Source organism: Leptonychotes weddellii, chromosome 4, assembly GCF_054177405.1.
Source record: "Leptonychotes weddellii isolate Sample4059 chromosome 4, ASM5417740v2, whole genome shotgun sequence".
NCBI classification, from domain to species: Eukaryota; Metazoa; Chordata; class Mammalia; order Carnivora; family Phocidae; genus Leptonychotes; species Leptonychotes weddellii.
The window spans coordinates 45,675-66,405 of NC_138372.1; the positions used below are offsets into that span (position 1 = coordinate 45,675).

The 20,731-nt window shown below is 61.5% G+C and overlaps 1 protein-coding gene and 1 long non-coding RNA gene across 8 annotated transcripts in view; one reads left to right on the forward strand and one right to left on the reverse strand.

Annotated features, from left to right (window-relative positions):
• Positions 1-2,357, reverse strand: part of LOC145721165 (uncharacterized) — a 26,323-nt gene extending 23,966 nt beyond the window's left edge. Inside the window, exon 1 of one of the 2 annotated variants that reach the window (XR_014144629.1) lies at positions 2,218-2,357. This is a non-coding gene — a long non-coding RNA (uncharacterized LOC145721165). Of the gene's footprint in view, positions 1-1,887 lie in introns of both variants that reach the window. The other variant, XR_014144630.1, reaches the window with a different exon arrangement.
• The window catches only part of SAMD11 (sterile alpha motif domain containing 11), a 24,391-nt gene continuing 3,798 nt past the window's right edge, over positions 139-20,731 (forward strand). The window contains exons 1-13 of one of the 6 annotated variants that reach the window (XM_081817217.1): positions 142-1,093; positions 2,244-2,335; positions 6,251-6,432; positions 7,823-7,873; positions 11,909-12,033; positions 15,280-15,369; positions 15,542-15,676; positions 17,568-17,730; positions 18,849-18,964; positions 19,198-19,276; positions 19,360-19,874; positions 20,101-20,225; positions 20,614-20,724. In XM_081817217.1, the coding sequence (XP_081673343.1) occupies positions 577-1,093; positions 2,244-2,335; positions 6,251-6,432; positions 7,823-7,873; positions 11,909-12,033; positions 15,280-15,369; positions 15,542-15,676; positions 17,568-17,730; positions 18,849-18,964; positions 19,198-19,276; positions 19,360-19,874; positions 20,101-20,225; positions 20,614-20,724 (2,301 nt within the window). In that variant the 5' untranslated portion in view covers positions 142-576. Of the gene's footprint in view, positions 1,094-2,243; positions 2,336-6,250; positions 6,433-7,822; positions 7,874-11,908; positions 12,034-15,279; positions 15,370-15,541; positions 15,677-17,567; positions 17,731-18,848; positions 18,965-19,197; positions 19,277-19,359; positions 19,875-20,100; positions 20,226-20,613; positions 20,725-20,731 lie in introns of all 6 variants that reach the window. The other 5 variants (XM_081817222.1, XM_081817219.1, XM_081817221.1 and 2 more) reach the window with 5 other exon arrangements.

Here is a 20,731-nt window from a genome sequence, read left to right on the forward strand (position 1 = left end):
GAGCCGGGGCCGTTTAAATGGGCCAAGTTGTGGCGGCGGCGGCGGCGGCGGAGGCGGCGGCGGCGGCGGGAGTCTCCCAAGTCCCTGCCGGGCGGGCGCGCCCCAGTGTACGCGGGTGCGCGGCCGGGGCGGCGGGGCGGCGAGGCGGGGCTGGGGCCTGGGACCCCCGGGCGGGGCGGGGCGCAGGGCCGGAGACTTCTGGACTCCACTGCCCGGCTGGGCCCTGCTGGCGGACCAGCGAGCGGGGCCGCCCCAGGGGGCGCGGGCGCAGGTGGCCCAGGGCCCCGTGGAGCCCTGGGGCCCCGGGGCTGCGGCGCTCGGCAGGTCGATAGGGGATCGGTAGGAGCTCCCGCAGCATCATGTCTCGGGCAGCCAAGGCCCCGGCAGCCGGCCGAGAAGCGGTCCGTGGTGGCCCGGCGGGCGGCGCGGCTGCAGGTGCCGGGGCGCAGTAGCGGGTAGGGCGGGCGCGCGGCCGGGAGACTCCTGGGCCCCCAGCCCTCGAGACCCAACTCCAGCCCAGGCCCGAACAAGTTGCGCCGGCGGCGGGGAGCCAGGCTACAAGGCCACCGGCCCGTCATGCCAGCGGTCAAGAAGGAGCTCCCAGGCCGCGAAGACCTGGCCCTGGCTCTGGCCACCTTCCATCCGACCCTGGCCGCACTACCGCTGCCGCCCCTCCCAGGCTACCTGACACCACTGCCAGCGGCGGCCGCCCTGCCCCCGGCCGCCTCGCTACCCGCCGCGACCGCTGGCTACGAGGCGCTGCTGGCTCCACCACTCCGCTCCCCGCGCGCCTACCTGAGCCTGCACGAGGCCGCCCCGCACCTCCACCTGCCCCGGGACCCTCTGGCCCTCGAACGCTTCTCAGCCACTGCGGCCGCAGCCCCGGATTTCCAGCCGCTGCTGGACAACGGCGAGCCGTGCATCGAGGTGGAGTGCGGCGCCAACCGCGCGCTGCTCTACGTGCGCAAACTCTGCCAAGGCAGCAAGGGTCCGTCCATCCGCCACCGCGGGGAGTGGCTCACACCCAACGAGTTCCAGTTCGTCAGCGGCCGAGAGACGGCCAAGGACTGGAAGCGCAGCATCCGCCACAAAGGTGCGGCCGCGGTGGGGGCGCAGGCCGCTACGGTCCCTCCCCTCTGCTCCCCGAGGACCCCTGGGTCCGGACCCCCTCATTCTGCCACCTGGGAGACTCCATCTCCGCCCAGAGAGGGCGCTGCGACTCTGGGGCTGCCGCAGGGACACTACCCCCCCCCCCCACCACCGCCCCCAGCACGGTCGCCTTGGTGGACCCGAGCAGAGCGCCCTCGGCCTCCACCGTCACCTCAGCTTGAGCCGCGGTGCTCTGGGCTCCCGGCTGCACACGAGCTGGCCCCTCCTCCCACTCGGAAGGTCTTTGCGGGATTCCTGGGCTATGTGGCCCAGGGGAAGTTTAGGGGAACTCGGGAGACTGCGGGAGGCCGGCTGGGCGGGACACAACTTCCCTCCCGGGTCGGGGAGCCACCAGGTTCTAGCGGGAGTAGAGGGGCACACGGGCGGCCGGGGTGCGGGTGCGAGTGGCTGGAAGGAAAGGGAAGGTGTAGGGGTGTCGTAGGCAGGTGGGGGCCGCGGGGGCGCGCATCGGGGCGGGGGCGCGCGCGGAGCTGGAACGGCGGCGGGGCTGGGAGCAGCCTGCTTGGAGCATTCAGGAGTCTGGCTCCGAGGGCGCGTTGTGAGCGCGCCCGAACAGGCAAACGGGGGAAGCGCAGTGAGCGACAGGGGCGGGGGTGGGGGATCCTTAGAAAGTTAGGGACCCAGTCGCGCTGGGCTTTGAGGCTCGCGGCTCTGCTGTGGCCGCCCTCCTCCCGCTGAGGGCTCAGACACAGCCCTGGTCCCGGCGGCGCCGCTCACCTGCGCGCAGGCTCGACCTTCGTGAACCCTGTTCCCAGTTCCCCCGGACCGGCTTGGAGAGAGGGTAGAGAGCGGGAGGAGGGACGCAGGGGGCGGGGAGGAGGCCGCCCTTGGTCAGGGGACGGCGCTTGCCGGGATCTTGAGTTTCTGAGCTCCGCAGATCCCCGCGGCGTCCGCGAGGGTGTGGTGGGTGGCAGGGCCAGGTAGCGGGTTCGGAAGTTGGATGTTCATACACGTGCCAGGAGGGGGAACCGGCCTTGCAGCTTACTGCGCCCCGAAAGCGCGCCCGTGTGTGCCGGCTCTACCTGTGCCCCAGCCCTGCTCTCTCACCGGTCCTGCCTCGGCTCTCCTCACAGGAAAAAGTCTGAAGACGCTTATGTCCAAGGGGATTCTGCAGGTGCACCCTCCGATCTGCGACTGTCCGGGCTGTCGAATATCCTCCCCGGTGGTGAGATGTGGGAGAAAAGTTGGGGCTTTGGGTCTTCCTTCTCCCCTGTGGAGCTTGTGCCTGTTTTCTAGGATCCAGAGTCCTAACCTCAACCCTGCCAGTGTGCAGGAGTGAGCCCCCTCAGGGGCAAATAGGGGAGACTTTGCTTTGGGTGGGAATCCTGGGGCAGCCCTCCCCTCTTTGGATGCAGGACCTGACCATTCCCTATCTTGGAGCCTCTCCTTGGGAGCCTTGGAGCTGCTTCTTCTCAGGTCTTGGGGACAGCCTAGGCTGTAAAGGTCTCCTCCCTGGACAGTGCCATCCACCTGGGGCCTGGGACCCTGCCCTGTCACAGGTTTGGGGTGGGGGTGGGGGTGTCACTGTGTCAGCTGGCCTGGCTTGGGAGAGGGGCTGGTCCTAAGGTAACACTTGTTCTGGGATGTGACACTGTTGGCTGGCCTGGATGTACATTCTGGGGTGGTCACAGCTTGGAGGTGAGTAACGTGTGTCTCTGGGATGCCAAAAGCTAGAACCCTGCTGGGCAAGGCCCTGGATGTCCAGGAGAGTCTGAGGATACAACCCAGTTGGGGGCAGAATCTGAGCAGTGTGGGCCTTTGGTGTCAAGATCTGGAGGTGGAGGCTGATGTGGGACCCCCAACCCAGTGTAGACATGTATTGATGCCCTCTTTGGCCTAGGGGAGCAGCAGAGATTGGGGTGCTGGGCCTGCCCCTGAAGCACTGTCTTCCACATCCTATGTCCTCCAGGCAGCAATAGTTGGAGGACTGATCTGAAGAAGAAATTGCATCTTGAGAGGAACCAATTTTGAGCTGCTCGGGGAGAGCCGGTTAGGGCCCTGGCTGCTGCTGGTGGTTGGGATTGTGCTGTTATTGCTGGCGTCTGCAGTCCCCCACACAGGAAGGGGTGAGAGAGGACCCAGGACACCACCTTCAGCTTCTTTACTTTGGACTGGAAGTAGGAAGGAGGAAGGGATGTTTTGGTTTCCTCATGGACCCTGGAGGCGGGTAACCTGAGCAGGCGGGGAAGCCACAAACACACCTGTGAATACAGACACCAGATCAGACACACAAGTTGGACAGGGGGATGGGGATACAGCCATGCCTCTCCTGTGTGCCTACCCCACACACCTGTCTGCCGTGAGCTCGTCGTCAGAGTATGTGTGCACAGGCAGCCCACCTCTTACCTGCTACTACGGTACCTGCCTGGGGCAAGAAGCCGAGCTCCCGCTCCACTTAACGCACCTTTTCAAGCAGCTAGTACTGGAGAAGAGTCTTCTGGGCACCCTCAAGGCTAGCCTGGGGTTTCTGTTCGGGTTGGAGGGTCCCAGCCTATCTTAACCCACGCTTCCAGAGGTCTCTCACACGAGTGTGGGGTACAGGTGGCCTGAGCCCAGTATCAATTTCCCCAGGACATTGCTTGGATTGGGGAGGGGTGGGGAGGTCTGGCAGGGATGAGGCCACGACCTCGAACTGCCTACCTGTCTGGGGCTCCCGGGTCCCTGTCCTGCATGAGGGATGCCTCAGACCTGGGCCTGCCTCTCCTGAACCTGGTCCCTCCCAGGCCCATCCCTGTACCCTTCCCTTAGGAAGGAGCTACACAGACCCCCTTGTCTTTCCAGCCCCCACTTTTGCCACATAGAGATTGTCTTCCTCCATCCCCCACAGCCAGGCCCGAAGGTACATACACACCTCACAGTCACAGATACCCCAGGGGCACAATGTGGGTATGCATATTTGGTGCAGGGATCATGCAGACATGCAGGATGGCTTTCCTGTACCCATCCTTGTGTTCTGAGGAGCCAATGGTTGACTAGCAACAGAGGTTTGTCACAGAGTTTTCAAATCTGTGCGCTGCTGAGCAGGGGTGAGTGGTTGAGGTCTTGGGTGTGCGTAGGAGGAAAGTATGCTCCCTGTCCGTGGTCGGGGTCAGGGCTGCCCATCCTGGTCCCTCTTCCTCAGCTCCCCTCCCACAGGAGCACCTCCAAGAGCCACCACAGGCCAACATAGCTGGTCTGGCCCCATCCCAAGTGTCAGTATTACTGCCCTCATTTTCCTCTCCTCCTCGTCCTACAGATGAGAAGCAGAGGGAAATGCATTTCCTTTTCTTCTTAAGAGAATAGTTCAATTAAAGCAGAAAGACAGGAGAGGAGGTCCTGGTGCTTGGGCCACAGGCTAGAGAAGGGCAGACCTGAGTGGGACTTCCCAGCAGTGCACACTTCAGACAGGCCAGGGGTTGTTGAAAACACTGCCCTTGGAGCCCGATAGCTGGACCAGACAGGCCATCACACCTGCGGCCTCAACCACTCTCTGCTATTGCTGTTAGAGCACAGGGCCAAGGCCAGGGTCTCAGAAGGGGCCACAAAGCAGGCCATTTCATCTCTCAGGCCTACCCTCAGACTCCACGGCCCCACCCCACCCCACCCCGCCCCAGTGCTGTCCAGTGTCTCTCACTGAGTATGTTGCAGAGAGGAATACGGAGGGTGTCCCAAGTGGATTCATAAGGGCAAGTATGGGGGAGACTGTGGCTCGCGGGGGGGGGGCCTGGAGAGGGGGGTAATTGTGGTCCCCAGACCAAGCGAGGGGAGAAGACTAGGGCTCCCTGACCCTGTTGGGGCCACTGACCAAATCTGGAGCTGGGGTGGGCTGGGTCTGAAGGGAAGGTCCCTTATTCTGGAGGGCAGGACAATGGTGGCTGCTTAGCAGTCCTTCGGGTCCAGGATGACACGGGTCCAGGGTGAGGCGAGACCCTCCTCCACACTTTCCTCCTCAAGCTCGTGGGTATGATGGCATTGTCCTTGCAACAGGAAAGAGGATGTCCGAGGGTCCCCAGGTGACTGAAGAGATGAGAGAGAATTAGATAATCCCAAGGTCCCTGCCACCCCCCTGAAACAGCAACCCCTTATTAAATAAGAAAAAGGTTCCTGCCCACCCGAAAATAATCAGTAACTTTTCTTCTTCCACTGGGGCAGCAGGACCTAAGGACACTGTAGGGAGCCTTGGTGTATAGTGACCTTGTATGGTGTGTGCATGTGCTCTGAGCACGGACAAGCTCGGTGTGGAGTACCCTCCATGTCTGTGCACAGGACATGCCTTCCTGCTCTGATCTCCCAGCACACAGCACACACATGAGCTCCACATACTCACAACATGGGTGTAGGGAGGGGAGAAGGAGGTGTTGTGGAAGAAATGGAATCTCTGTTTCTGACCCAGAGGGTAGGCTCACTAGGGGCCCATGGGACAAAGGGTCTAGGTTGGTAAGGGCTCCCCATCAAGGGACCTGTGAACCCCGGGCCTGCAGTTTGCAAGGGGTCAGCAGGATCAGGCCCCAGACTCAGGCTCCAAACAACCCTGAACTGGACCCTGCGTGGCACTAGCAGAATAGAAGACAGGACTTGGCATTGGTTGGGGGTTCATGCAGGAGCTGTGTGGGATTGTCCAGCAGACACAAGCACACAGAGGTAACTGCACGTTGAACACGTGGCAGAACGCAGACATGCTGTGTTGTGCACACGTGGTCCCTTGGGGCTCCCTGGGGCCGAGAAAGCTGGGGTCTGCCTCCAGGTGGGCATCCCCACACTCAGGCTAGAGTGCAGAGTCTGGACAAGGCAGTGTCATGAGGAGCCTGGCCAGGGCCTACAGCCCTTCACTCCACCCCGCTCCCTGGTGGCAGACCCAGGTCTCATCTTTCTGCTCTTGTCTTCAGCTCCAGCCACTGGGACCCATGTGGACCCTCGGGCCTGTCCTGTGGGCTAGAAGCCCTGTAGCGGGGCCAGTGATGGTGCCTATTTGATCTTAGCAGCTGCTCTGAGGGCTTCCGTCACCTGCACCCTGCCTGAGGCTTGGGCCTGGAGTGCACACCTCCCAGGACCCTGAGGGTCCTGGCTCAGCCTAACCTTCCTCTCTTCCCTCCCTACCCAGAACCGGGGGCGGCTGGCAGACAAGAGGACAGTTGCCCTCCCCACTGCACGGGTCCTAAAGAAGGAGCTGACCCCCAGCTTCTCGTCCAGTGATGGTGACAGCGATGGGAGTGGCCCAGCCTGTGGGCGGCAACCAGGCTTGAAACAGGAGGACACCCCACATGTCCCTATCATGAAGAGAAGGTACTTTTACTGGGGGCCAGGCTCGGGGGAGGCACACGGGCTCTGGTCGGGACATCAAGACTGGTGTCTCCAGGTAGCTGAAGGCCAGGCCAGGGTGAGGACCCTTTGCCCTGGGGACAGGGCCCAGGTTTAGCTTGTCATGTCTTGGTATCTGCCGAAGCTGAAACAGCCTGAACCCTGACGCCACAAGACCATAGTGAGAACCTACCCTGCCCCCACTTGGAGGGAGGGGGTCGACGAGGTTCCATGTGGGGAAGGAAGGAGGCTCTAGGAAGGGCCAGGAGCTCTCGGAGGAGGGCAGTCAGGGAGACCCAGGAAGGGAGGGCCTGATACCACCACAGCCAGGTGGAGAGAAAGGAGCTGAGCAGCCCCCTTCCCGGAGCAGTCCCTGAAACTCTCATGCTCATTCTCCTTGGCAGGAGGCAGCTTTCCTGGCTACCCACTGTCCCTTCCAGGCTTGGGGCCACTCTTCCTGACTTCCCACCATCTCCTCTCCTGGCAGAGACACCTCCCACTGTCCACTCACCTCTTCATGCCTCCATCTATCTGTCGTCTGTCCATTCATTTGTCTGTCCATCCAGCACATGTTACTCACCCCCAGAGTTTCTAGGCCTTTTCTCTTCCCACCTAGTCTTTCAACGTGTTCCAACATCTCCTACCCTAAAATAACCCTCCCAAACCCCCAACACCCCCACTTCCCAGCCCTCATACCCACGCTTGCTGACACACCCACACAGGTTCCAACCACCATCCCTCAGCCTGAGGGTCTTTCTGGGAACACTGCTATGAGTGAGGGGACAGGCACAGGGCAGAGCTGTTTCCTTACTTGACCTCTCGTTTTGGCATCCCTCCTCCTACAATGTGCGGTGGTCGCTTTCAGGAGGCAGACTGGTAGCAGCTGGGACCCAGGAAGCTGCACCCACCTGGGCTGACACTGGACCATTGGTGCCGGCAGCGGCCATGGGGCTTGCTCCCTGACCTGTTCCAGCCTGGCTGGAGCAGCTCTAGCAACTAGGAATTTGGTTCAGTTGCATGGCTGATGGGCAGAAGAGGCTTGCAGCTCCCCTTCCCACCCCCCCGCCCTCAGCACAATGTGGCAGCTCTTCTGGGTTCACTGCAACAAGAAGGACAGGTGTGGCAGCCTCAATTCTGTCCTTCCCAATTCCTTTGTCTGGTGAGACCAGGAGTCGGCTCCTGCCCCACGGTTCTATCCTGGTGGCAGCCACTGGCTGGTTGAGCTGGTACCAGATAGTACTGGAGACAAATCCGAGCCAACCCAGTTCCCTTGGGGCCAGCGCTCTGGGGAAGATGAGGGCTATGCCATACACACCCTGCTGTTCAGGTACCAGATCCTGGAGGCCACTTTGACCCTCCGCTTCTTTCCTTGCAGAGTCCACACCCACTGGGACGTGAACATCTCCTTCCGAGAGACGTCCTGCAGGTAGGGTCTGGGCTTATCCCCACACATCGTGCGTGGGCAGGATGGAGCCTTGTTGCTCCATTTCCCATGGGTCTGCTTCTAAATCTTTCCAGCCTCCCTCCCTTCCTCCCCTCCCTAGTCTGTGGTCTGTCGGTCGGTTTGTGCCCAGGCCCTAACAACAGCACAGGTGGGTTCTGGGCAGCCTAACCCTCCCACATGGGACTGACCATTTGAGTCAGTCTGCCCAAAGATGAGGCCACGACCTCCCCCTCCCACCCTCCCACCCTCCCAAAGACCCACCCGGAGATGAGGATGGTGATGTGTGCCTGGGGTCTCATAGGATGCAGAGGCGTTCACTAGGGAAAGAGGATGTCTGCAAAGATGTGGAAGAACAAGGGAAGGAGATGTGGGGCTGTGGGGGGCTGGCAGGTCTGGTCCAACTGAATGCTAAAGGACTTTGGATGCTGAGCCTGTAGGACACGGTGCTCCAGGCAGTGAGGAGCCACCCGAAGTTCTTGAGCAGAGGGGTGATAGAGTGTGTGTTTTGATGGGGTCCTTCTGGAGGCCCTGCCCAGGAGGTTGGAGGTTTGCTCCAGTCTGCAGTGGTTCAGGCTGTGGAAGCATGATGGAAGGCAGGGGGGCGGCGAACCCAAGACACAGCAAGGAGATAAAAATGAGGGGACCTGATGAGGAAGTTGGGAGGGCACTGGGGAGACCCAAGTTCTAGATTCCAGATGAGCAAAGGATGGTCAGTCTGTGGATGGAGCCCAGGCTGTGGCTTCTGGTCAGTGGGGTCAAGTCCTACCACAGGGCTTCCAGGGAGGGTACAGGAAGGGCCCAGCCTAGGAGACAGTAGGCACCCAGCACAGGCCCAGCTTCCTCAGCCAAAGCTGAGGGGCCAGCCCCCAAGGTGGGAGCCTGTCCTCCCCACTCCCAGCCTGGTTCTGTGCCATATGTATTATTATTTACGTCTCTGAAAATATCTGGGTCCTAGAGCCGAATTACAGTGAAAACATCTTTAAACTTATTTCTACCTCATTTTGAAGTTGCCTGCTCAACTGATCATTTTTATGAACCGTTATGAACATTGATGACATTTTATGAGCCTTTTGCTTGGGAAGCTACAGGATGAATTTGTCAGTGAAGCTTATAGCGAACCCAAGGGAGGTTCCTCCACTCCTGGAATGACTCCTCCTGCCTCCGGTAGCCCTTTCCTCACCCACCCCTGGCCTGGTAAAGTGAGAGAAGGTCCCAGGTGTCCAGACAGAGGGTGCCCCTGGTAAGGGGCCAAGTCCAAGTGCATGTGGGCTCCTTCAGTCCTGCACAGGCACTAGGGGTGTCTGGGATGATTTTCTGGATTTTACCAGAGAGGAGACTGCGGTTTCGGGGCAGGGGTGTAGCGTGCCAAGAGGACTTACAGGCTATCTGCCCCCCACCTGCTGATGCGGCACCTCGGCATCGGGCCGAGGAGGGCTGCAGCAGGCAGACAGCCTGGCTTGTCTCTTCCTGGCTCCTTTTGGCGCTGTCCCTCTGTCCTTCATCTCTAGTCTCCTGTCTGTTCTTTAGCCTCTGTCCATTCATCTCTCTGCTATTCCCATCCTTTCTGTCTCTGCGTCCATCCATTCAGTAGTGCCTGTCTGTTCATCTGTCATCATCTCTCACTTTGTTTGTCCCTCTCTCTCCATCCATTGGCCTTCACCTGTCTGTCCATCCATCTGTCCATGAGTTCCATCCATTGGCCCACTTGCCTGCTTGGAGCTCCTGCTTCAGCACCCATGCACCCCAGGCAGCTGGCCGGAGATATGGTCCCTGCCCTCCTGGGGCCCCTGAGCTGGCCAGGATATGGGCAAACACTGGACAGTATGACAGTCGGCTGAGGGAGCCTGGAGGAGCCCAGGGTGCCCCTCGGGGAGAGTTGGGGTCGGAGGGGCCAGACCCCTCTCCCTCAACCTCCTAGCACACACCCTCCTCCCTGCAGCCCCTTCTGTCACTCAAGCTCTCCCCCTGACCTCCTGATACACAGCCCCACCCCATGGTGCCACAGAGAGCCTCCCAAGAACCCTTGTGGGCTTGGTCCCTCATGCACAACACGGTGCAGACACTGTGTTCAGGGCTGTGGGAACCTCATACTTGGGATGCCAAATGCAGAGTTCATGTGTTTTCAGCCTGGTGTTTCTTTGTAGTTCTTTACGTAAAACCTGGCATAATTTGTTCAGTGAGTGACCAGAACATGTTTTCCAGAGTCAGGCCAGGCTGTCTTGGGGCCTGTGGGGCGAACCCCCAAGGCAGAGAGCAGAGCAAGGCTGTGGTGGGCGGTGGTGTCCTGATTCCCACCGGGCCTCACCTCCATGGTTTCACAGCACCACCTGAGTGCCTGAATGACTGACCGCTGAGTGAAAGAGGTGATGGCCATGGCGGTGGTGGTGAGCTGGGGGGTAGAGTCCCCGGTCCCTGTGTGGGTGCTGGTCTAAGGGTTCATGGGGAACAAACTGATGAGGCCTTTCCTCACCTACTCAGTCTCCGGGGTGATCCACTTCCTGTAGGAGTCCTGGGGACACCAGAATTGGATCCCCTCAGGGGAGAACTTGGAGGCAGCCTCTAGCCAGCCCCCCCACCCCCTCCCTAGTGCTGAGGACAGCACTTCTCTCCTCAACACCCTCGCATTGATGAGGATGATAGAGGGATGAGAATTGCTGCCAATTAATCCCATAAAGTACTTACTCGCACCCCACCTCCCCTCCTCTTTGCATGGGGGGGGCACCTTCTCTCCTCCTGGGAGAGGGGGTGGGGGTGGGGAGAGAACCCGCGTCTGGGTCTCCCAGAAGGCTCTAGAGCCCAGCCCTGGAGTCTTTGGGGCTGAAACTGATCTGCTTAGGGGCCAGCCTGGATTAGCCTGCTCCAGCCGCCCAGGCCAGGGGGGCTGGGGGCTATTTAATGAGGTTCAGGGTCGGTTCCCAGGTCACTCCGTGGAGGCCCCCTTGCAGCGGCCCAGCTGGGAGGCTGCTCTATTCCAGGTGGGCCAGGGAGCAAGGGCACTGGGGGGGGGGTGCCCAGGGCCCCCCTGCTCCTCCTCTCTTCTGTCTTCCTGCTGCTCCAGGCGGCATCTGTAAGGTGGCAGGTGACCCTCCTCTATGCTAAGAACTCCAGGAGCAGATGGGGGGCCGTTCACACACAGCCACACTGACATTTTCTCACTCCACCCTTTCTCTGGGACTCTGGTGTAGGGTTGAGCTGCGTTAGCAGAAAGAGAACTGAGGGAACAAAAGAGTTAAAGACATGTTTATTCCAGGCCCACACATGCCTGGCGGCTGAGGTTCTTAGCTGGGGGCCTTGGGGAGAGCAGAGTGTCATGAGCACACCGGGGGGACCAGACTCCCCATTCAGGTTGTGTGTCTGCGTGTCTGTGTGCGTGTGTAGGTGCATGCTCTTGCCAGTCCTTGTGAGAGTGTACATGTGTCCCTGTGTGTGCACACATCTCATTGGCTGCAGGACTTCGGTCTGAACCTTGGTTTCCTTATTTGAAGAAATTGAGCGTCTGTGGGTCGTTGCAAGCTTTAGCTGAAAGAGTGCATGCGACTTTCTTAATGAAGCAGCTAACACAGGAGTAAGCGCTAGATGCATGTGCAACAGTGTGAGTCCTCTCTGGTCACTGTTCCTCATGAGCAGACACCCCCTTGTCAGGTGATTGCTCTGGTCACTATGGGGAGAGCATTGCAAGACTGAGCTGGGTCCCCGTGCCCTGCACACACCCTCCCTGGGAGCTGCGGTGGGGCCTGAGTGTAAAGCCCCATGCCAGGCAGAAGCCTGGCAGGTCCTAGCGGTCCTGGGTGAGACCTAGATAGGTCACACCCACTAGATGTTTCCCTTGGGCCCTGCTATGGGGATGCCTGCATATGGTGCTGTCACAGACCACACACAGAGGCGGGCAGGAGGCATGGCACACTTGCCCTCTGGCACTACGCATGCCCACACTCGAGCTTAGTTGGGCACTTGCTGTGCCCAGGGCTGGGCACACAGCCTTTGGGGGTCTCACCTTCATTGTCTTGCTTGCTGCAGCCAGGACAGCGACCTGCCCACCCTCATATCCAGTGTCCACCGAAGCCGCCACCTCGTTATGCCCGAGCATCAGAGCCGCTGTGAATTCCAGAGAGGTGGCGTGGAGATAGGCCTGGGAGCCTCAGGTGAGGAGCTGGGGGGAGAGAACACGGCTGCCAGGGCCACTGCAGCTCAGCCTGAGGACAGCCTGCCCCGCCCCCCCCGCCCCCCCGCCCCCCCCACCCCCGCCAGCGTCTCTGCTCAGCAGCTCTGGATGCCGCCACCTCCAGCACCCTTGGCTGGCAGCCAGGGAGGCCAGCGGAGGCGGGAGGTGGCAAGGCTGACTGTCCCCCGGGGCTCCGTGTGATGGTAATTGTGTTAATCCCGGCCAGCCAGCGAGACGGGAGGCAGAGGCCAGTGGCTCCACCGGCTCCACCATGGCTGCTTCTGGGGTGGGCTTGGAGCGGTCAAGGCCACTGCCACCCCCTTCCCATAGGAGCAGAAGCAGGGAGGACAGTCCGGGACGGGCAGGCCTCACGCAGGCTCGGAAATGCACATCCTGAATGGCTCACTTGAGGGCAGGGACACGGTCTGCATGCATGAGAGTGCCCACCAACCCCATGGAGCACAGGCCCCTGGAGGAAAGGGGTCCATCGCCTAAGAGATGGGGGGCTGGAGCCCGGACCTCTGCAGGGGTGGGGCAGGAGAGTGCTGGCCCAAGCTACTGAGGTCATCTCAGAGGGACAGCTCCTGGAGGTAGCAGGAGCTCAGAAGGAGGGGGCAGCTGGGGGACCCAGGCCCTCCCCCCGAGGAACAGGCCAGAGGGGACTTGGCCATGAGGCTTTGCTGCAGAGAATGGGGCATGGCTGAGCTCTGACTGAAAGAGGAGAGGTCAAAGGACCTGGCAGGGGCCCCTTGCAGTCCAATGGACCCAGGGCAGGGAAGTTTCCAGCAGTGGCTACAGCTCTCAGAAAAGCTGGCCAGGAGATGGTCATCTCCCTAGTGCCCCCAGGCGTGCCTGTGCCTGGGAAGGCCTTTGTGGGGTGGGTGTGAGGGGGCTGCTTCTGGAGCCTTGTTGGAGGCTGCTGAGCAGGCAGCTGATAAAATCTAATTGCTCCATCGATCGGGCGGAGCCGCGGGAGCCCCACGGTGATTGAGATATTCTGAGCCAGCAGGCCCTCCCCCTGCTGCCCGCACACATGGAGACCTCACAGTACATGGGCACGGGTGTGCATGTGTGAAAGCAGGCATGTGCGCCCTGCTCCCTGCTAGGGCTGCGTGCCTGGGGCCTTGGCATGGCCCAGGCACCCAGCTCACACTGCGTCTGGGTGTCACCATGCCACACACCTGTGGCCTCACTCTCTCTCTTTGCTGTGACCCCTGCTTGCACGCCAGGGGTCACAGGTATTCTGCATGAACGGCCACGTGTGTGCACTGTGTCCAGGTTTTGTGAGAGTTTGCTCTCTCCTTGGGGCTGTCGTCCCCCATTGGCTTCCACTTGTTCCTGTCAGCCCTTGGGTGGGGACATTTGCCTGCCGTCACCTTCTCTTGCTTCCCCAGGAGCCACATGTCAGTCCTATTCCTACAGGAATGGATCCTGGACAGGAAAGGCCGTGGAGGACTGTGAGGGGCTCAACCTGGGTCCATGCTGGTGTCTTAGGACTGTGTATATGTGTCTATGAGTGAACATGGCCCTTATCAGGGACTAGCGAACTCCCAGATCGCCATGGCAAGACCTTACTGCAGCCAGTGGGCTGGGTCTCACTGTGGGTCCTCCTTCTACCTCCAGAAGCACCTCCCCCCACCCGTAGGAAGGGGACGGGGAGTTTCCACTGTGGAAAATGGGAATGGGACTCAGGGAAGTGAGAGTGCTGGGTTATTTGCTAAACCTAAAAGGGGTGTGTGCAGGATGGGGCATGGGCAGCAGGTGTGGACCCAGCCCAAATCTGCCTCCAGGCCTGGCACAGCTGGATGTCGTGGCTCTCCTACCAGCTGGGCCCTGATGCCCCAAAGCTGTTGGGAGCCAGCTTTGGCTTCCTCAAGGAGCCCTCATGCTGGTTGTGCCCCTCTCTGTCCTGCCAGGTCACTGAGGTAGGGACCCTTCAGCCAAGCAGTAAGGACCTCGTCCCCCTCGGGGCAAGGCCTAGGGTTGGGCTGCCGAGGTGGCAGCGAGGTGGCTGAGATCAATAACTTATTAGCACCATTCTGTCAGCTGTAAAGTGGAGATTGATCGGCCTCTCGCTGCTGCCGCACTTCCCCAGCCTGATAGAAATGACAGATTAAGGGAATAAGGGAAAGGAATTAGGCTCTGGGAATTAGGCTTCTGGGAAGCCTGCCTTGCTGAGGTGTCATGGCAGGCCTGGTTCACAGAGGGGGTAGCCCTCACCCCACCCACCCAGGCAGCCTCCTCAGGGTGGAGAGGGGGCCAGAACATGGGCTCTGGCCTGGAGGCCAGCACTGTGGTGGGCCCGGGAGAACAGGACATCTGCTGAGCTGTTCATCAGACACCCTATCCCAGGCCTTGAGCTCAGGAAGGAAGGATCAGGCGCTGGGATGGAGAGGGGTGGATTTGGGGAGACAGAGGAGTATAATTTGGATGTAGGACCTGAGAGAGGTCTTCAGAGAGGGGTGGGGCTATCCCCCCCCCCCCAATACGCACATACACTACTATGACCAGGCTGTGTACAGCAGACCAGACTGTTCAGGGGTGCCCTCAAGAGCTCAGAGCCCAGGGGGCAGGTGGGCAGTTGTGTGACAGGCAAGGCCAGGGTGCTGGCTCAGGCCTTCTAAGGGCAGTGAGGAGTGTGGCCTAGGTGGAGGTCCCCAGGAGTGGATGTGGCAGGTGTGCCCGACCTTGGGGGCTTCAAGGTGTCCTTGGGGGCCTGCTGCCTAGCGATTTCCCTGAGTGGATAGAGGCTAGGGTCCTCACCCCTGGGAGGGAAGGTGACTTCCAGGCTAAACCAAAGCCTTCAGTTCCTCTTCAGCAGAATGATCGGGAGGGCCCGATCATTAATTTCACAGGAGACCAGTCTGGCTGGATAGGGGCAGCAGGGTGCCTGTGGAGTCCTGAGTTGCCACCTGAGTCTGCTACCACAAATCTCCCATCACATACACACATACCCCAAAGTCCAGGATCAGAACCGTCCCTTGACCTATCCAAACCCTGGCAAGATGTCCTCTGGCTGAAGGCCTGGGACCCTGGACTGGAAAAGGCTTTGACTTGGCCAGGACCCAAGGGCACCTGAGCAATGATGGATTAGGTTCTGGGCTGAGCTGGGGCTGGCTGGGACGGAGGCCTGGGCTGGGTCCCTCTCTGCCCCTGGCCCTCCCAGCCTCCATCCCCTCCAAGCCCGGAGATGCATGATGGGGCTCACTTTACCCTCCCCCAACAGGTGACCTGTTGGGCAAGAGGCTAGGCCGCTCCCCCCACATCAGCAGTGACTGCCCATTGGAGAAAAAGGCACGAAGCAAGTCGCCCCAAGGTGGGAGCTCAACTTGGAGGTGGAGGGACAGGCCACAAGGAGGGAGGGGGATCCCTCAGACCCCATGCAGGGCAGAATCAGCCCAGCAGCAGGTTCTAGGAGGGGAGGTCCTGCCTCTCCTGTGGCAGCATCTGAAGGAGAATCCCCTCACTTTATGCTCCCCCCAACACAGAGACTCTGTTGCTGCCAGAACTAGGGCCCAGCATGGCCCCTGAGGATCACTACCGCCGGCTTGTGTCTGCCCTGAGTGAGGCCAGCACCTTTGAGGACCCCCAGCGTCTCTACCACCTGGGCCTCCCCAGCCATGGTATGTGCCCCCACCCCATGGCACCATCCCTTACCAAGTGTCTACCCGTGTGTGCTGGGCTCTTGCTGTCCCTGGAGGCCTCTGCTCACCCTGGAAAGAGGCTCCGGGATCTTTGGCTGCTGACACCAAGACTGGGTTTGGATGCGGATCTGTAGGCCCTTGTAGGGGGGCACTGAGGGGTGACTCTCCTCCTCCCTCTGCCCAGGCATCCACTTGTTTGGGTAGATCTGGGGGATCCCCCACCTGCATATCCCCACAGTCCACCCCCACCATCTCCCACAGACTCTCTAGCAGGGCCACCCCTCACTTGTGACAGGCAAGCACTGTCATTTCACAGATGAGGAAACAGTCTGGGATGAGCCCCAGTGAGAGTGGAAGGTGGGGACTGAGCCAGGCCCACCCGCCCCTCTCCAGTACATGCAGCTTCTCATTGTCCGCTGGTCCGTATGGCCTGTAGTCCTGTAAGCTGCCATCAGGGTGGTGTGTGAGATCGTGCCCCACCTCACCTGGGGTCAGCTCTACGTGGGAGGGGCCAAGAGGAGGGGAGCTGTCGGGCTAGGACATCCAGAAGGGAGGATGGGTAGCAGTTAGGATGTGGCCGCCAGGACCTACCTCAAGGGGTGCTCAGAAGCCCCGGCTGGAGGCACAGTCCCTGCCCCACCCAGCTCCCCACTGCTCTGTCCATCTGTCCTTCCTGCCTCTCATGGACACACCTCACCCACCCACCATCTGGCACCCTGACCAGCTGCACCCTAGCCTGGCAGACCCCAGCCCACGGTGCTGCCTCTAGCTTGGCTTTTTCAGGCGTGAGGAGTGCTGGGAAAGAGGGCAGGATTTCTCCTCCTTACACAAGGCACTGTCCCCCAGGGCAGTCAGGCACCGAGAGCCTGAATAATTCACCAAATGTTAATAATTTAAAAATCTTCCTTTTTAATTGCTTTCCCTGCCCTGCCTGGGGCCCGCTCCGCTGGTCTGCGTCGGGGAGGGGGCGCCGGCCACCGGGGAGCAGCGCCGGGAGCCGGGCTGTCAATCATGGCCCTGCGCCGCCGCCCCCGCCGCGGAGCCGACTGTAAATAACCGAGGCCGCCGGGCGGGCGCGGGGGGCGAGGGGCCCCGCTGGGATCGATGCAGGCGGCCGAGCCGGCTGGGCTCTGCGGGCTGGCACCCGGCCCGGGCAGGACCCACCTCCGCTTTTCGGGTAATTAATTTATAAACAGGCGGCGGCGGCGGCGGAGCCTGCACAAATGGGGGGCTGCGCGGGGCGGGGGGGGGACCCGGAGGCCCGGCCGCGGGCAGGATGGAGGGACTCCGATGGGGAGCAGAGTGCTAGGCGCCTTGAGGGTGCACTGCGTGTTACCTAGAAGGGGGTCACCTGGGCATTGTCAGTACAGGGTTGGAAACCCATTCCCACTCCTCCAGGAGCAGGCCTGCGCCCTCACTCTTGGGTCTTTGCACAACCCCATCTGCAGCCTTGCTCTCCACAACCTCTGAACTCCTGTCAATATCAACATTCGCACCACAGAATCCCCTGCCTTCGGAGCCTTTCCCTTCCTCCCCACTGCATTTGGGTTACTGAAATCCCCATACCGCTTTCAAATGCTTACCTGCCCCCCTCCCGATACAGGTGGGTGCCTCCCAACCCCCATTCCTAACACCACATAAAGCTAGTTGCACTGTAATGATTTGAGTCTCCCCTGTCCTGTGGCCTTCTGTTCATCTTTCTGTCCCCATGACCAACCAGCAAGGTCACTGTAAGGATGTGCTCTCATTGGCTTCTGGTCTCCTTGGTGTCCTTGCCCAGTGTCCTTCACTCAGCAGCGTTGGGGTAGTGAGAGACCTGGGGTAGCCTGGCCTCTGGGTCACCACTGATCACCCCCTCCCCAACTCCCAGATCTCCTGAGGGTCCGGCAGGAGGTGGCGGCAGCAGCTGTGAGGAGCCCCAGTGGCCTGGAAGTCCACCTGCCCTCATCCACGGCAGGTCAGCGTCGAAAGCAGGGCCTGGCTCAGCACCGAGAGGGCACCGTGCCAGCTGGCACCCCATCCTTCTCAGAGAGGTACTGGGGTGCCCACATCAGAGAGGCCCCCATCTTCTCTTTGCTCGTTTCTTGGATACAAAGCTGGGGTGGGCCTATCAGAAACCTAGTACCTGGTTTCTGCAGGTCACGTCCACAGCCTGCATCTCCTTACCTTGTCACCTGCCTTCAGTGTGCACACTCTTCGCCCCCATCGCAGCCACACGCTGCCGCTGTTGGTACAGAGTGTGCCAGGCATTGTGCTGGCCCTAGGTTCATGGTCTGCAGAAAGGTCCTGACACCCGCTGAGCTGGTCAGAGGCCCAGAACACTCCTGGAGTAGAATGTGTGGGGGTGACCACCCCTCTGGGCAGGGTGTTAAGGGTGACTGCCGTGTCTGTTGAGCGACTGTGGGACTCGCTGAATCCAGGTGCCCCAGAGACAGCTGAGGGCTTTGCTCCCCCAACAGGTAGGTGAGGGGCTGGAGGCAGATTGGGGGAGTCCGTGGAGAGGGGGGTGTGGAGGGGGCCAGAAGGCAGCAGAGGGGAGCAGTGCGAGGTCTGGAAACCCTGAAGTCCGAGAGCTGGGGCAGGGAAAACACACACACACACCCCACCCCCACCCTGGCCCCCCACCCCCGCGGTCCACCTGCAGAGGCCGAGGGGTGAGCGAGCTAGGCGGGCGGTAAGGGGCTGGGCGGCTCTCCGCGGCCTCCTGCCGGGCGCCAGGGTACGCCCCCCCCAACAACGCCGCGCCCCCCGCCCTCCTCCCCGGAGCGCTATTTGCAGCTGCCTCCCCCGCCTCCAAGATTGCAGCTAATTGCGCCCCCCACCCCCCAGCCGCACAGGGTCCACCGCAGAGGGGGAGGCGGGGGCCGGGTGGGCCCCGCGCGGTAATTACCGCAGCAGTCGCCGCCGCCCGCCGGGTCAGCGCCTCCGCGCCGCCGCCGAGATTAATTGGCGCCGCCAGCCGGGGGCGGGGACGGCGCACGACCCGGAGTCGTAGCGAGCAGCCGCATCGACCGCCCTCGGGGCCGGCAATTAGTAGAGGCGGCGGCCGGAGAGGAGGGGGTGGGGGTGGGGGTGAGGACGCGGGTGCAGGGTAGTTACGGGAAAGGAGGGGGCCTGCGGCGCGGACTGCTTACGGTCCTGTCGTCCACAGGGAGCTGTCGCAGCCGCCCCCCTTGCTGTCACCCCAGAATGCCCCGCACATCGCCCTGGGTCCTCACCTCAGGCCCCCCTTTTTGGGGGTGCCCTCGGCTCTTTGCCAGACCCCAGGTGAGGAGTGGGCGGGGTGTGTGAGCTCTTTGTGTCCTAAGGGGCTGTGAGTGAGCCCGCCGCGAGGCCGTCGGTGTGGGCGCATCTGGACTTGCCAGTGACAGACCCCGTGTCCCCGAGTGCGCCCCGACTACCCATCCCCGCCCCGTCGAAGCCAAGGACAGACCAGGTGGGCTTGGGTGGCCCTAGACCACTCGGCCACCTGGCCTCGTGGTCTGTCCCCTTCCCACCAGGTTACGGGTTCCTGCCCCCTGCCCAGGCGGAGATGCTGGCCCGGCAGCAGGAGCTCCTGCGAAAGCAGAACCTGGCCCGGTAAGTGCGATGGCGACCGGGGAGGAGCAGGCGGCACTGCCGAGCTACATGACCCACACTACCGTCTGCTTTTCCCGGTCCAGGCTGGAGATGTCGGCAGAGCTGCTGCGTCAGAAGGAGCTGGAGAGCGCGCACCGGCCTCAGCTGCTGGCGCCCGAAGCCGCCCTGCGCCCGTCTGAGGGCGCCGAAGAGTTGCAGCGGCGCGGGGCCATGCTGGTGCTGAGACACAGCTCCGCGCCGCTGCTGGCCCTGCCCCCCCAGGGACCCCCAGGCCCCGGCCCACCCACCCCTCCCCGGGAGCCTGTCCGCCGAGCCCTTCGGAAGGGGGGCCCCAGCCCCGCCTCAGCCCACTCCAGTGAGTCCAAGGAGACCACGGGGGCTGGGCTCTGGGCACAAGATGGCTCTGAGGATGAGCCCCCCAAGGATTCAGAAGGAGAGGACCCTGAGATGGTGGCTGCTGGGGGCCAGGGCCCCAACCTGGGCCAAGCCCCAACTGGAGGGGCCAGCCCTGAGGGGAAGGGGCTTCTCTCAGGGTCCATGCTGCCCCCTCCACTGCCCCTGGGCTTACCCTACGCCGTCAGCCCCTACTTCCACACAGGTGGGCATCCCCCCTCCATGCTTTAGAGCCCTCCATGGGGTGGAAGGAAACCCAGTCCCCACCACCACCCTGGGTCTTAGGGAGGGGGTCCATGGGGAGAAAAAAAAAAATCCCTTTTAGTCATCAGTCCATCTCCTCTGAACAATTTGGGCACGTTCAATAGACACGGGTGGGAGAATAGGAAAGCGCTGGCCATAGTCCTAGTAATACCACCCCCCCAACCCAGGCACCATGGGGGGACTCTTCATGGATGGGGAGGAGGCCACAGCCCCTGAGGACCTCAGCAAGTGGACAGTGGACGATGTCTGCAGCTTTGTGGGGGGCCTGTCTGGCTGTGGAGAATATGCACCGGTGAGGGGGCGGGGTGGTCACACACCTTCCTGAGATGGTTCTGAGTTCCTTCCCCAGTGCCTCTTCCCACCCCGAATCTCCCCTCCTCACTAACAGCGTGTGGGGAGGGGGAAGGATGCTGTTGCATGCCCCCCACCCCGCCGCCGGCCCTTTGCCATGTCAGCGCTTCTGCCTCCAACATAGGCATATGCCCAACACAAAGATCTTCCTTTCATTTGCAAGTTTTTCCAGCAAACTTCACCAACAGCTTCTCTTGGCCCTGCTCTCTCTGGAAAGCCATGAGGAAACCCCAGGCACTCAGCCCTTGGCGGACTGGAGGGACCCAGCAGGGTGGGTAGGCACTGGTCCCAGCACTCAGGCCCTGACATCCCCCCCCCCGCCCCCCCAGGTATTCAGAGAACAGGGGATCGACGGGGAGACCTTGCCCCTGCTGACCGAGGAGCACCTCCTGACCACCATGGGGCTGAAGCTAGGGCCTGCTCTCAAGATCCGGGCCCAGGTGAGTG